The sequence below is a fragment of the Rutidosis leptorrhynchoides genome, chromosome 3 (assembly GCF_046630445.1).
Source record: "Rutidosis leptorrhynchoides isolate AG116_Rl617_1_P2 chromosome 3, CSIRO_AGI_Rlap_v1, whole genome shotgun sequence".
NCBI lineage: Eukaryota > Viridiplantae > Streptophyta > Magnoliopsida > Asterales > Asteraceae > Rutidosis > Rutidosis leptorrhynchoides.
Genome location: NC_092335.1, coordinates 694304965 through 694322563, shown reverse-complemented (window position 1 = coordinate 694322563; position 17599 = coordinate 694304965). Strand labels below are relative to the sequence as shown.

The following is a 17599-nucleotide window of genomic DNA, read 5'->3' as shown; positions in this document are numbered from 1 at the left end:
TGTTAAATCATGACTTGGATTTTGATTTGTCAAAATCAGAATGTGTAATCAAATTTGGGTGAGAATGGTTGTTTTGATTTCTATACAAGAAGTGTATATTGTTGTGAGATTTTGGGAGTATAGTTGATGATTTGCTTAATCAGATTCGAAAAATGTAACATATTAATTGTGAATTTATATATCTCTCGGGTATTACCTACCCGTTAGAAAAAATTTTCACAATTAATATTTTGTACAACAGAATTTTATTACAGTCTTTATGAAAATATATATGTGCATATTTTCTTCAGATGTAACATAGATTTAATGAGTTAATATTAAATTAAACTCATTTGATTTGCGGTTGAAACTAGAACTGAATAATCCCTAAAGACTTTAGAAATTACATAACTTTTACGGAGTATTTATTCAATAAAATTGAAATTATGAATTAATACTTCGTTATTTGTTGGTGTTTGTGGATTTCTTGTGAATTTCGCAAGGTACGAATAATGTTATTTGAAAAGTTTCGAGTACATCGACGATGAAAGTGAAAAATCAAACTTATATTTGAATAATTCATTTGATTTATTATGAATTGGGATTTATTGAATTGAGGCAGAGATTGTAGTTAATGATGGTTAAGTTGTGAACGAAGGACGTACATTATCGCATATTAGTAACATGAATTAACCGAGTAGTTAAGATTCACACATAATAGCTTAGTACGGAAATATTTATTATGGTCTAAAAATTTATATATAGAAGATATACATATAAATTCTTCAGTGGAAATGAGTTAATACTTCATATACATATATAAGTAACATCCCGTGTTTTTCCGTTAAATTTATTTTTAACACTATCTTTTTTTTTTATAATACCTTTCGTGATTTAAATTTGTGGTTTCCATTGACTAACGTTCATAATATTCCCGTTATTTAATTATAACATCACTCGTTTACTCGAGCGTTTTTAAAATATTCGTTTGGTTAATTCCCGCACCCGCTTTGAAACTTGAGGGACCGAGGTTGCCAAGTGGGCAAACTAGTTGACTAGGTCAACTAGTCAACCCACCTCATCTACCCATTCACTTCCACTCATCTCCTTCTCTCCTTTCTCATCTTCCATTTTTGAACTTAAACACCCAACTCACAAATTCATCATCTAAATCCGATTGAAGAAGCAAACATCAAAACAAATTACATTTTCGTGATCCTCTCTTCATCCTCTTCGATTTGGTACCAATTTCATAGCTTGGGGTAAAGTTTCTAAAAACTCTAGATTTCTCTAAATTCATTTTATATACTTGAAATGGTGTTAGTTAGTGTCTATGGCTCGTGTCTAGCATGAATACATGTTTTGTTTGCTCGATTTGTTGTTTTGAGTAACTAGTTTGAACATTTGAAATGGGTGTGCTTAATCTTGAGTTTTGGGTGATTAAATGTTGTTAAATTGTTAAAGTTCATGTTTTAATTGTGTTACTAGTATCACTAGCTTCAATTTGATGTGTAGGTTGCTTGAGAAAACTCCATAAACTCGATTATTGGTTTTGGTGGATTTGGGTTAGGGTTTGATGAACTTGAAATGGAATTTTGATGCTTTGAATTCCATGAAATGTTATTAGTTAGTGATTAGTTGTATTGTATGTTTCATTACCTTCAAAACGGCATATCATATGTGTGAATTACATTCCCGAATCTTAAAATGCGTTTTGTAAACTTGAAACGATGGTTTTGAACATTTAATGACCACTTGACGAGATTTCGGCTATTGTAAATGATGTTTTGCTTGATGAAAAGTGGTTAGTTGTATTCTTTGTCAAAATACCTTTCCAACGATATAAGATATTTGTTTTGGATGTTTACGGTTTAGGATTTATGGGTATTTGAAGTTGGATTCGTGCTTGAGTGTGAAAACTGCCAGAATTCTCTGCACAGGTAATGGCGCGGCGCGCCACATACCCGCGCGGCGCGCCAAATTGGTCTGTCCAACTTTGTCGATTTTTGAATAATGTTTGCTATGCTACGCACCTCCGATTCACATGTAACTTGTTCTAACATGCTCATATATGATTAAAAACCTCAGAAAAATAGTTCGGGACCCGACCCGAACGTGTTGACTTTTCGTTGACTTTGACTGACCGAAGTTCGACTTTTTGTCAAACTTAACCAAATGATTGTGCAATCTTCCTAACTTGTTTCTATACTCGTATCTTGCATGAAACTTGACAAATTGATTCACATGCTATTTATTCGAGTCGTAACGAGCCATAGGACTAATTGAACGCATTTCACCCGACCTTGTGTCGTAACCGGTTAATTAATACAACGTACTTGTTTAGGTCAAGGCTAAGCAACTATCATGCACACGTTTACTTTGTGAAGTACTTTTATACTCGTGCACTCGAGGTGAGATCATAGTCCCACCTTTTCAACAACTTTGTATACTTTTAAATTGTGGGCTGAGAAACATATACTTTGTTACATTTTGTACTACTTACTTTTATACTTTGAACACAAGTACAAGGAAAACAAACATTCCACAGCGAGTTAGAACAAAAATCCTCAATTCGATTATCATTAGTTACACTTGCAGGGTGTAAGCGAGAACTTATATTGTGTGGCCATACGGGTTTGACAAACCCTCATTACAGATGGTTCGCTACCGTCTACGGATGAAATATATTTTCGATAAACAGTGTATGTTCTAACACTATTGTGATGGGGTTCTATGGAAGGAAACGTTAAGTCTTGATAATTGGGTGCTCGCGAACAATACTTTTGGAATGCAAACGATTTTGATAATCAACTATGGGAATACTAAATCTTGTGGTTCAAAAACAACGTTTACAAATACACCTATGATTTCACCAACGTTTTTCGTTGACAGTTTTCTATATGTTTCTCAGGTTCATACTCGGCTACTTGATACATGCTTCCGCACACTTTGATTACTTGATTGGAGTCAACCATGCATGCATACGCTAGGGATAGCACTTTTGGATTCAAACTTTTGTTTACATACTTACGCTATTTATAGCAACTGTGTTTTTAAACTAATGATGTCGCAAGTTATTTCATTTATACTTTATGACTTTTGTAAACTTAGACTTGTTGTCGAACGGTTTTGTAAACTAAACTTGCAAGTCTTGTACCTTTCAAATGAATGCGACATAATTTTGGTCAAACGAGTCTCATATAGGGACTACGACCACGCAACGGGACCTAAGTTAACGGCGCCGTCAATAACGGTTTTGGTCGGGTCGTTACAAGTGGTATCAGAGCGTTGGTTGTAGGGAACTAGGATATGCATTAGTGTGTCTAACAGAGTCGTTAGGACGCATTAGTGAGTCTAGACTACAACCGGATAGTTAGCATTTGCATTCTGACATACATTTGCTATAGATAGCACTTACTTGACTACTTGTGCATTATACTTGAATCATTCTTAGGAAAACTTTTTTTTTATGGTACCCAACCTTCATCATACGAACTCGTATTCCGCCACTTTTTGGTAACACACGTAAATTCATGATTCATACACGTATGGATGACGACTTTATTAGTCACACTTGTTCGGGAACTCTGTCTCCCGGATTGTTATTTGCCACCGTTTCAACTTACTATCGGTTTCCCACTGGTGTTTCTTACTATCTACTTTTTGGTGTTACTACCATCACTACTCTAGGTGAGTATCGTCATCAACATTTATCACTACGGTTACGTGCTACTCGTTATCATGACTCGTTACTCTTTTCATACCTGAATACCTTATTGTCTGACTCGAACCACATTGACGTGAACAATCATTTATACACTTCCCTCGGGGAACGCTTCTTTATAGTTGCACTAATTCTTTCGATTCAATACGAGTCACCTTAGAGACGTTGTTACACTTTGTTTATTTTAAACTTCACGATTACACGAACTTGAATCTATAGAGTGATGTGGGAATGGAGGTATGAGTTAGCGTAATATAACGACACTCGATCAACGTGGTTATATTACGGTAAGACATACCAAAGTTCTAGTGACACGTGATGGTGGTTAGACTCGATCAACCTAAACACCACCATGAGCCATGTACATGACTTCATCTATTCATGTTGGACATCTGAAAACTCCGAAAGTACTGACAACAACCATACCGGGGACACACCTTCGAATATTGTCGAACCATATTTATGCTTCCGAATGAATGACGAATTCTTTCAACTTCAAACATACATTATACATGAATACTATCTCGTCCTCGCACAGTCTTTTTGATTAACTACAATTTACTCGTTATGCTTACATCGGGGCGGAAACTTCTCTTGCATCACCCTCATAATTTCCGGTTCAGGAAATCTTTTATTCTAAACTCTCAATGGAGAGAGAGACTCTCCACGTTATACTAGTATTCGCCTCGAGGGTGAATAGTCCCGACGAACATTTTTGGAAAGCGATAAATCTTCCGCGGCGCGAATTTCTTGAGAAACTTGTTCTATCTAACGTTTTCAAGTCCTAACAAACTTTTTCAAACATACCTTACAAAAATGTACCTCATTTCAGATCGAGATTCTTGTTTCACTTCTAGATTTCGGAGTGCCTTACAAAAAGTCTCGGGACCACGCTTAAACATGAGTACAACACATCAACCACAACCCGACGGACCGAGCAAACATATGATTCAAACTTTGGAAACCATAACACGAGTTCGTGTTATCGACTTCAAATTTACTTGAGAAAAGTACTTAGTCAAATTCTCTTACTACAATAAAATTTCATTCGAGTATTAACGTCACACTTTTCGAGGACTCGAATAGCCGTGAATGTCATTTTCTTAAATTGTTGAACCTAAGTAGTTGACATGCAAACCACCGGACCCGGACTCATTCATGAGATAACCGTTATGATCGTTCAAATCCAAGAAAGGCTCAAGCCGGACCGTAGTCGCCAAAAGAGCTATGCCGATGTTAGACGTGGACCTCTCGAATTCCAAGTGGTTAAAAGCGTAACGTTAAAAGTCGCACCTTAGGAAGGTGCAATCCATTTCGGGAAACGTAGGAAGCTAAATCCGCGATACACAAAACCTTTTAAAATTCTGGGGGCGTTTCGGGCCCGTTACTAGCCGATTAGATTTTTCAACTCATTCGAGTCTTAGTACATCCCACATTCTACGTATCAAACTTAAAGACGTGCCTTGCGAAACCAGGACTTGTTACCCTCTTCGACGAACCTACTATCGATGACAAACTTTCCTTCCTAGGAGAACCGGTTGAAATTTTGAATCATGAAACCAAACTTTGAACCAACGTAAAATCGCGACTGTCGAAGTTTGTTGAAATACCCGAGGGAGTACCTTCACTTATTCGTAGAACCGACAACGCAAGATCTCGAGGAAGAAACAACGACTACTACTTCCAACTAAATTTCGGGACGAAATTTCTTTTAAGGTGTAGGTAATGTAACATCCCGTGTTTTTCCGTTAAATTTATTTTTAACACTATCTTTTTTTTTTATAATACCTTTCGTGATTTAAATTCGTGGTTTCCATTGACTAACGTTCATAATATTCCCGTTATTTAATTATAACATCACTCGTTTACTCGAGCGTTTTTAAAATATTCGTTTGGTTAATTCCCGCACCCGCTTTGAAACTTGAGGGACCGAGGTTGTCAAGTGGGCAAACTAGTTGACTAGGTCAACTAGTCAACCCACCTCATCTACCCATTCACTTCCACTCATCTCCTTCTCTCCTTTCTCATCTTCCATTTTTGAACTTAAACACCCAACTCACAAATTCATCATCTAAATCCGATTGGAGAAGCAAACATCAAAACAAATTACATTTTCGTGATCCTCTCTTCATCCTCTTCGATTTGGTACCAATTTCATAGCTTGGGGTAAAGTTTCTAAAAACTCTAGATTTCTCTAAATTCATTTTATATACTTGAAATGGTGTTAGTTAGTGTCTATGGCTCGTGTCTAGCATGAATACATGTTTTGTTTGCTCGATTTGTTGTTTTGAGTAACTAGTTTGAACATTTGAAATGGGTGTGCTTAATCTTGAGTTTTGGGTGATTAAATGTTGTTAAATTGTTAAAGTTCATGTTTTAATTGTGTTACTAGTATCACTAGCTTCAATTTGATGTGTAGGTTGCTTGAGAAAACTCCATAAACTCGATTATTGGTTTTGGTGGATTTGGGTTAGGGTTTGATGAACTTGAAATGGAATTTTGATGCTTTGAATGCCATGAAATATTATTAGTTAGTGATTATTTGTATTGTATGTTTCATTACCTTCAAAACGGCATATCATATGTGTGAATTACATTCCCGAATCTTAAAATGCGTTTTGTAAACTTGAAACGATGGTTTTGAACATTTAATGACCACTTGACGATATTTCGGCTATTGTAAATGATGTTTTGCTTGATGAAAAGTGGTTAGTTGTATTCTTTGTCAAAATACCTTTCCAACGATATAAGATATTTGTTTTGGATGTTTACGGTTTAGGATTTATGGGTATTTGAAGTTGGATTCGTGCTTGAGTGTGAAAACTGCCAGAATTCTCTGCACAGGTAATGGCGCGGCGCGCCATATACCCGCGCGCCGCGCCAAATTGGTCTGTCCAACTTTGTCGATTTTTGAATAATGTTTGCTATGCTACGCACCTCCGATTCACATGTAACTTGTTCTAACATGCTCATATATGATTAAAAACCTCAGAAAAATAGTTCGGGACCCGACCCGAACGTGTTGACTTTTCGTTGACTTTGACCGACCGAAGTTCGACTTTTTGTCAAACTTAACCAAATGATTGTGCAATCTTCCTAACTTGTTTCTATACTCGTATCTTGCATGAAACTTGACAAATTGATTCACATGCTATTTATTCGAGTCGTAACGAGCCATAGGACTAATTGAACGCATTTCACCCGACCTTGTGTCGTAACCGGTTAATTAATACAACGTACTTGTTTAGGTCAAGGCTAAGCAACTATCATGCACACGTTTACTTTGTGAAGTACTTTTATACTCGTGCACTCGAGGTGAGATCATAGTCCCACCTTTTCAACAACTTTGTATACTTTTAAATTGTGGGCTGAGAAACATATACTTTGTTACATTTTGTACTACTTACTTTTATACTTTGAACACAAGTACAAGGAAAACAAACATTCCACAGCGAGTTAGAACAAAAATCCTCAATTCGATTATCATTAGTTACACTTGCAGGGTGTAAGCGAGAACTTATATTGTGTGGCCATACGGGTTTGACAAACCCTCATTACGGACGGTTCGCTACCGTCTACGGATGAAATATATTTTCGAGAAACAGTGTATGTTCTAACACTATTGTGATGGGGTTCTATGGAAGGAAACGTTAAGTCTTGATAATTGGGTGCTCGCGAACAATACTTTTGGAATGCAAACGATTTTGATAATCAACTATGGGAATACTAAATCTTGTGGTTCAAAAACAACGTTTACAAATACACCTATGATTTCACCAACGTTTTTCGTTGACAGTTTTCTATATGTTTCTCAGGTTCATACTCGGCTACTTGATACATGCTTCCGCACACTTTGATTACTTGATTGGAGTCAACCATGCATGCATACGCTAGGGATAGCACTTTTGGATTCAAACTTTTGTTTACATACTTACGCTATTTATAGCAACTGTGTTTTTAAACTAATGATGTCGTAAGTTATTTCATTTATACTTTATGACTTTTGTAAACTTAGACTTGTTGTCGAACGGTTTTGTAAACTAAACTTGCAAGTCTTGTACCTTTCAAATGAATGCGACATAATTTTGGTCAAACGAGTCTCATATAGGGACTACGACCACGCAACGGGACCTAAGTTAACGGCGCCGTCAATAACGGTTTTGGTCGGGTCGTTACAGTCTCCAATTATTGAGGAGGCTACGAACCTATCCCCAATTCATCCAGAATAGATGATGGCTAATTGGTTGACCCATTCTAGTCACACTGCTTTCGGAGCTTGAGTGGGATTCCATATCGGAATTCGAGGGACTTGAACTAATGACGAATTCCATTTCGTTCGATTGAATAAAGGATTTTTCGATATGAAATGATTTTTCGGCTATCGGGTGGTATTCTAATTACATAGAATATCTATATATATAGCGCAAAAGATTTCGTAGATTACGGAGGAATTTACGGGATATGTCAAGCAAAGTTTACAGTAACAGATACGCTAAGATATGGATTAGCAGATACGCTAAGATATGAATTTTGGCTATACACTATTCATGCAATCAATGCAGTAAGACGTATCTAGACTAAGAATGATAAGCAGGCAATTTTCGACAAAAATGATAAGCAAAACTTTTGACATGCAGACACGGTCGAAGTCCAGGCTCACTAATGCATTCTAACGACTATTAGTTAGACACACTAATGCAGACCTGGTTCGCTAAGACCACCGCTCTGATACCAACTGAAAGGACCCGTTCATATACATTATAAACGATTCACAATAGTTGATTACATCGCGAGGTATTTGACCTCTATATGATACATTTTACAAACATTGCATTCGTTTTTAAAAGACAAACTTTCTTTACAATGAAAGTTGACGGCATGCACACCATTTCATAATACATCCAACTATAATTGACATAATAATAATCTTGATGAACTCAATGACTCGAATGCAACGTCTTTTAAAATATGTCATGAATGACTCCAAGTAATATCCTTAAAATAAGCTAATGCACAGCGGAAGATTTCTTTAATACCTGAGAATAAACATGCTTTAAAGTGTCAACCAAAAGGTTGGTGAGTTCATAGGTTTATCATAACAATCATTTCAATATATTAATAGACCACAAGATTTTCGTTTATAAATATACGTACACTCGCAAGTGTATAAAAGTATTCTATAAGTTGTATTATTTTGTAATAATAATTATTATTATTCTATAAAAAAATAACAATATTTATATTTACTAAAAATGTTATTATGATAAAATGATAATACTAACATAATAGTAATAATGATATTTTATAATAACAATGATATTTCTATTAAAATAATAACGACGATAGTAATAATAGTCATTTTAACAATAATACTAAAATTCAGTTGACTATAACTTCTAATCCGTTCATCGAAACCATTCGATATCTAAATGAAAAGTTCTTAATTTTTTTGCTAGCTTTCCAATGACATGCATATCATATACCCTATCTCAGTAGCATATGTATCTAATTCAGGATTCAACAAACCTATCTAAGGACAATATCGAATGTACAAGCATGCATAATCCTATATACTCGAGCACTAGTCAGGGATACACTATTGATATATAAAAGTTAAGTTATGAGTGCTCACGTATCAATATTGAGATTCAATATTGCAGAAAAGTACGTAGACGCAACGGAGATGATAAACACTAGATGACCTCACAAGCATACCTATGAACCATACCCATCACCTCCATAGCTATAACCCATAATTTCCTTAGCTTCGACTCATTCAAAAAAACTATTTTGAAATCACTCGGACATCACTCCGTCGTAATATTTTATGTATACTAATAATATCTTGAAATAATACAGAGCAAATATATATATATATATATATATATATATATATGTATATATATATATATATATATATGTATATATATATATATATATATATGTAAATCGATTGAGAGAGTTTAGAGAAATATATTTTCAAGTTTCTATGAAATAATGAAATCTATTGAATTCTATTTATAATAGATTTTTGAATTATTAAAGTATGAATTATTAAACTGAATTATTAAAGTATGAATTATTAAAGTGAATTATTAAAGTATGAATTATTAAAGTGAATTATTAAAGTATGAATTATTAAAGTGAATTATTAAAGTTAAAGTAAAGTAAAAGTAAAGTAATGGTAAAGTTAAAGTATAGTAAAAGTATAAAAACTATATATGTATAATACGCGTATAAATATATATAATATTAATTTAAATCGTTATATATATTTAATGAAATAAAATATAAATATCGTTATATTTATTATACTGGTTAAGTAATGAGTTGTCAAAAGTGGTTCTAGATATTTATAAAAGTTATATACGTTTTAATAATAAAGTTCTTTTTAAACTGAAAACGTTTTTGTACTTTTGAAAATAGATTAATAGAATATTATGGAAACCAATTCTCCACTAGCTTTTGTCTAACTTTCATAAATGACACTTTTTATTTTTATTTATAAATAGCTTTACAAATTATTCCGAATATCGTTAAGAGGAATAGATTTTCTCAAATCACAGTGGACCTCTCAACAGAGACTTGTAATCATAATTCAATGTTTCTGATAATTCAATCATTTAATATATTTTTTTTAATTTCGTCGATAATCATATTGAAACAAATACGTTCATATAAAGCATTATACATTTAAATACTTTGTTGACATTTTCAATTTATAACATATACACATATACATACATATTCATATATGTTCATTTAATGGTTCGTGAATCATTGGAATTTGGTCGAGGTTTAAATGAATGTATAAACATAGTTTAAAATCCTTGAGATTTAACTTAACAAACATTTCTTATCGTGTCAGAATAATATAAAGATAAAGTTTAAATTTAGTCGAAAATTTCCGGGTCGTCACAACATACCTTTCCAGCATCTTGCCATGTAACACCAGTAACTGACTCGACAGTAAGAGCACCAAGTGTAGCCAACATAGCCCAACGACCATGAATCAGCTCACACTCCCTAAATCTTTGAAGCCCAAATACCTCACTGTAAGGCTGGAAAGGTGTTGACTTTACGTCGGCACTTTCGAACCGTGTTCCAATCACATCACCAGCCAAGTTCTTGGCCAAGTTTTGGTCTAAAGAGTCCAGATCAAACTGCAAATATTCTGCGGGTTTGCCCAAACCAAAAGGGTCAAACCCATAGTCTCCAACCAGACTACCGTCCAGGTACTCTGGTGCTTTTGCACCAGGATACCATAATGGACGGTCTGATGTAACGGTTTTCGCTACTTTCTTAGGGGCTGCTGCTTTTTTCTTTCCGAATAGGGCGATAACTCGGCTCGAGTTTGAATGTAGGTCCGGGAGACGGGTTCCGATGAAGGAGGAGGCAGCGGCGGCGGTGGATGCCATTTGGTCGTGTGATGATTTTTCTGTTTGTGGGATGTGAGTTATGTGGAAGTGTGGTGGTGCATGTTGTATAGAGTTTAACATGTGTTAAAGGGATGAGGTAATGAGTGAATTGTGACCGTTGGATTAAGAGAGTGAATCCATCTAATGGATGAGCGTGTTTAGGCCTTATCTATGTTTTATCTGGTTGTCAAGAATATTGATTTCTATTGGATGGTTTTTGTGGAGTACGTGGATTGTGGCTCAAATTGTTCCTTAAAAAAACTATTTTGTCAAAATAAAAAATAAAGTACTCAAATTAACCATATTAATTGATTAATTGATTGATGGCTTGTGGCTCGCCTTGTGGGTGTGCTTGTTTTGTGTTGGTTTGGCTTCCATTTAGTCACCGTCGGTTTGCTTTTGTATTGTTTTGTTTATATTTTAATCAAGTCTTCATTTTTTTTCCCAGAAAAAAAAATGAGAAAAAAACAATTCAATCGTTCATTGTTAGTTATTAACCATACTGTAATGTTTATTTAAGTATTCTCAAATCTTGCCTATATAATCACGTAGACTTGCCTGAGTGACCACTGAGTTGCTCAATAAAACACACCACTCATGTTTAATTCATGACTATGCTAAATTGTTCAAAAGGAAAGTGTAACCAGATGGTGCACATAAAGCACGTCACCAATCACTTTTTAATTGTCGGTTATCAATTTGTATAATAAAATAAAGCTATCATAAATGTTTGACTGATGAAACTTGTTTTGATTTTTATGTTTGACCTGTTTTACTCATTCACAAGACTCATTAAACATATCTCTGTGTATTGAGCTTTATGAATTACGGATTAATATTAATTGAAGTTGCTCCTTTTTATTTTATACATGACCTAATAGGTTTGAGAAAAATTGGTTGGACCTTTTTTATTTTATTTTTAAGGTTTTAAGTTTACATTGCATGACGTTTTGTTTTCAAGATTTAAATGACCCAAAAAATTGACCAAATCTAAGATTGTGGGTAAGTATATGTTATTTATTGAATTAAATTATTTAAATTATGTAAGTATTTTTTTGGAAAGAGTATTTTTGGTGGGAAATTTTTGGTGGGATATTTTGGAAGGAGTTTTTTTGGAGAGAATTATATGGAGGGAACTTTTTGGTGAGAACTTTTGGGAGGGAATTGTGTGTATAAATAGTAGTCATTGTGTAAGAAAAAAAGTGGAGGAGTTAAAGATAAAAATAGAGAGTTTGTGAGAGTTGTTTAACTTCATCCCGAGTGGTGGTCTCGGTGATTTAATAACGATGGGAGCGAATTCCGTTATTGTAATCTACCGTTTGTGAGATGTGTTGAGAAATACGTGATAATATTCAAGAGTGTTGTAATATTGTTCGTATATAGTGGAATTTAAGTAGCTTACGAGTCCGTGATTTTTACTCTCCCTTGAGAGGTTTTCCACGCAAAATGTTGTTCGTGTATTATTATTGACTTATACATGGTTGTGTGGTTCTTAGTGTGATGGAGATCGATCTCAAAAGTGATATGTGTGCGGGTTCGATCCCAACAAACTGGTATCAGAGCGGGGTTCGGGGTTCGTGGAGAAGAATCGCATAACCGGGAGGAAGTCAATTTGTGAAGAAAAAAAATGTTCGGTTCGTCATATTCTACGCAGCGAAAATAGAATTGACGTTTTGAGTTCGTTAACCGTTGGATCAGCGTGAAAATTAGACTGTAGGTTCAAAAGAGGTATATGCACGATCTGACCGTTGGGATCTGTGATTGGAGTTGTCGTTCGAGAGATATTATTATCTGAAGTGTGCTGCAGAAAAAAATTCGTCATTTCAGCGCAGTTGGAAAGAAACGGGTGTTGTAGATTCGTTAGCCGTTGGATCATCGTGATTTTTGGAAAGAGGGTTCAGAACACTTTGATTTATGCTGTGACCGATTTTTGTGGTGATCAGAAGAGTAGTTTGGGAGATACATGTGTCTGAAGTTGTTGCTGAAATCATACGAAATGAAGGAGTTGTTGAAGAGAGGTTAAAAGATGAAGAGGCTCAGTGGAGAGTTAATCATGGAGAGTTCCTTGTGTCGAAAGTCTTCCTAACAATGAGATTGTTTGGCGGCGTGTTCCGGTTGAGATAAAGTCGACAGCAACAAGATGAAGATTAACAATCCACGTTCGAGATCGAGATTTAAAGAATTTGATTCAAGGGAGGATGTGTTATTTATTGAATTAAATTATTTAAATTATGTAAGTATTTTTTTGGAGGGAGTAATTTTGGTGGAAAGTTTTTGGTGGGATATTTTGGAGGGAGTTTTCTTGGAGGGAACTTTTTGGTGGAAACTTTTGGGAGGGAATTGTGTGTATAAATAGTAGTCATTGTGTATGAAGAAAAATGGAGTTATAGATAAAAATAGAGAATTTATAAGAGTCGTTTAACTCCGTCCCGAGTGGTGGTCTCGGTGATTCAATAACAATGGGAGCGAATTCCGTTATTGTAATCTACCGTTTGTGACATGTGTTGAGAAATACGTGATAATATTCAAGAGTGTTGTAAGGAGCGTTCATTCTTGTAATATTGTTCGTATATGGTGGAATTTAAGTGGCTTACTAGTCCTGTGGTTTTTACTCTCCCTTGAGAGGTTTTCCAAGCAAAATGTTGTTCGTGTATTATTATTGACTTATACATGGTTGTGTGGTTCTTAGTGTGATGGGGATCGATCTCAAAAGTGATATGTGTGCGGGTTCGATCCCAACAGTATAATCTCGCCTAAATTTTAATTCATCGTTTTTCACATTTACTATTTCAAATTTGGACGAAATTGGCAGCAACTGAAAAACGGTCTTTCCTTCCCTTTGTAAGGACTCACGGGAAAACTTTAGCAGGTCAAAATTGATTGGGTCTCAAAACATACTTTTTCTATTTTAATTGTTTTTGAACCTTATAGGTAAGTAGTTTTTGTTGATTTTTTTTTTTTTTTTTTTTTTTTTTTTTGGAACGGCCACAAATATTTTTAATAAAAACTCCCTGGCGAGTAGCTAGGAAAGCCAAAAAAGTTACAACGGCTTTACTTGCCAAGTATTCCAATTTACAATCGATTTTCCTCTAGAATTAAGCCAAGTAAAAGAAAATAAAACAATGGAATCAAACAAAGCGTTTTTCTTCAAAGCCCTCGGGTTAAATAAAACGCCAAACCTGTACCTCCATAAGTGCCAAACTGTAGCAGAAAAAATAACAAACAATCTTGTTTTTGTTGTAGACGGTGTGTGCCAATCTTCATACCAATTTAAAAAGGCTGCCCAATCATCAAAGATACCAACATCTAGATCCATCCACCTGTAAATCTTACGCCAAAGATCCCTAGCTAAATCACACTCGAACAAGATATGACCGGTGGTTTCGATTCTGTTAACACATGAAACGCAAATAATACGTTCAATCTCCAATCAAAGTCTTCAAAATTGTCTTTGATTAATTTTGTAGTTTTTAGAGAGAATGCTAAAAAAGTTAACGATGGGGCCGAAATTTGGAGGGCTCCATGTGGACTAGATAGGTTTGGAGGATGCGTCATAAATTTCTATCGCAAGTTTTGATTAGTCAATAAGTCTTAAATAAACTAGTAGAAAAGTGATCGAATAATTCTTTCAGACAATTAATTCCATTAAGCTCTAAATAGATGCTTAGTACACTAAGATGTTGTATACAAAATCAAATCCAACTGAATTAATAACACGAGCTCTAGTGACTTCGCTTTTGTCGCTTTCAAATTTGATAAAATAGTTGATAAGAAACTAATGGTCGAGGTTCGGCTGTAGCTAATACCATCCCGGATTCTACAATTGCCGCTTTTGACTAGATATTTTTCAACATGGAAACCGGGAATATTGAGGTCATTCTTATAAATTCTTATTATTTGCCTAAGAAAACAACTAAGGTAAATAATCCAAGAAAAAGACATTCGGTTCAAGGTGCCGAGATGAAGAAGTTACCGAATTCGGCAAGGACATTCGAAGTTGTATCCCCTTTTGTTCGTTCGACTTTTGGTTTGTCGGGATGTAGATGGTTTATAATCTTTCACCGTTTGCTTGATTGGTTACCCTCTACATTTTTTGGTTTAATCTTTAGCATTTATTGTAGCGATTATTGATTGTTAGGTCTTGTGGTATTGTTGTGAGCTCTAGATATATATAATGTTCTTGTTGAGCTCGATAGTATATTGTTTGTACATCTTTTGGGGCTTTATTTGTTTGATGAAGTCCCCAATCAGTTATAAAATTTTATTTTTTACGAAAGAAAAAAAGAAATAATTTATTCAAACACACTCGAGTAGTAAAAACGGTCAATGAGATACCCAACGTTGCTGCGGAAAATGATTTCATTTTATACCTTAAAAATTTATAACTACATTATGCCATCGGCAATGAGTACATACTTTATATTAAATCCAATGTTAAAAAAGCATATATATTATATATACATTTTATTTAAAAAGGAAGTGAGGAAAAAAGTAAGATGATAAAAATATAGAAAAAATTGCTCATTTCATCCATGTATTTTTTACTTTTTGCCCGTTTCATCCATTTGTTTTATTTTCTGCATTTTTCATCCTTAAAAGCATTTTAAAGTCCCAATTTCATCCCTCACCCTAATGAAAGTTAACTGAGTCCGTTAAAACTACTGACATGGACTATCCATGCAATCTTTCAATGTAAGACTTTTACTCTGTTTCCAATTATACCCTCAAACAAACAAACCAAAGAAATACGCGTACTTAGTATTGGAGTTACTCCTAAATCAAACTTTTAAACCGTATAATACCATCCCTGTAACCTTTGTATCATTCTTTCATTTTCATAAAAACCTTTGGTAAAACCGCTAATACTCGCTTGATGTGGACTTCTATTTGATAACTGCTTCATGAACACACATAGATGTGTAGATTTGCTGAAACCGATGTTTGAAACTGACGATTATATCATCAATTTATGGTTTTACTATTCAATTTCAAAACACAATTTGATCCTCTGAATCTAGCAAAATATGTTACCACTTTAAATCCATGTAATTACAGGTATCAATGGAGATTGGATCCATGTAAGGTTTGTATTGACGGGACGGCCCTGGTAATCATGGGTATTCAGTGGAGATTTCATGTGAACTTTTCAGTGTGCTTTCTTCTTTCTCTTCCTTTTGTGTTGCGAAGGTGCGTCTTTTTTTTTTGGGAAGATGCAGTAGTTGGTTGTTGGTGGATCGATTATTGTTCTTCTTTTTTTCCGTGGTTATTGTTTGCTTATTACTTTCGAACGGCTGCTTATGTTCTGTTTTGAGCAGTTGGAATTTGTGCGGTCCGTTTGTTTTGACATCTATTGAAGCTTCAGGTTGTTAACGCTGTGTAATACAAGGTTGGCTTATGTTTACTTCAGGTTTTTTCTCATGTTATAATTTTGAATACTTGATACTTATTTTCTGATTGTTTTGTCATTAGTGTGTGCTATATAAACGTTGCTGCTCATGGGTTATTTTATTTTTCTTGCTTATCTGTATGCTGTATGCATTACTTATATGTTTGATTTTTGTTGTTGAATACATTACAGTGATTAAATTAATTTATATGATGTGTAATAGAAAAAAGCAAAAAAGAGGTAGTTGTAGGGGGACTACTCCAGGTGATCCTTCTAATGCTATTGGTGTTTGGGTCTACTTTATTAAATTTAAGGGATTGATTTTTGTAATTTAGTTAGTTAAATATTACGTGGATAGTTTCTATGAATAGTTTAAACGGACTCAACTAACCTTCGTTAGGGTGAGAGATGAAATTGGGACTTTAAAATGCTTTTAAAGATGAAAAATGTAAAAAATAATATACATTGATGAAACGAGCAAATAATGGAAAACACATGGACGAAATGAGCAATTTTGTCTAAAATATATATATGAAAACATAAAAGAAAAAATAAACAATTTAAGAAAAATGTGTGTAACAAAAAAGACTATGGAATGAGTGACTAATCTATATAGTATAATAAACCTCTAAAATGATGATGTCATAATTAAGCTTAATTTTCATAATGATGATGTCATAATTATATATTAATTTAATTCAAAAAATAATACAAAATCTTTTATAAAAGGAAATATTAATCTCTCCTAAATTTATAATTTTACTAAAAAAATTTAAAAGGCATTTATTATTATTAATTATTATTATTATTAAAAATATAAATATAAATACTCAACTTTGAGCGAACTTTATGTTTGTAAAATTAACGACAAGTTTCTTAGTCGTAATTCGTGATTCCACGGGGCAGTAAACTGAATGACTTTAATAGTTACGTTCACTTAATACGTAAAACATATCATTAAACTGTTTTGTTTAAACAAACCCGTGTTTTCACGGGTCATTTCACTAGTAATATATACAATTTAAATTTTTCACGCATTGTTGTAAAAAATCATTTGCAGACTCACAACAATATACGATTTTAGTATATATC

The 17599-nt window shown here is 34.1% G+C and overlaps 1 protein-coding gene across 1 annotated transcript in view; it reads right to left on the bottom strand.

Annotated features, from left to right (window-relative positions):
* LOC139899542 (chlorophyll a-b binding protein CP29.1, chloroplastic-like) overlaps nt 1–11121 on the bottom strand; it is a 34624-nt gene extending 23503 nt beyond the window's left edge. The window contains exon 1 of the mRNA XM_071882372.1: nt 10630–11121. Coding sequence (XP_071738473.1) covers nt 10630–11121 — 492 coding nt within the window. The remainder of the gene's footprint in view (nt 1–10629) is intronic.
* Nucleotides 11122–17599: the final 6478 nt, after the last annotated feature.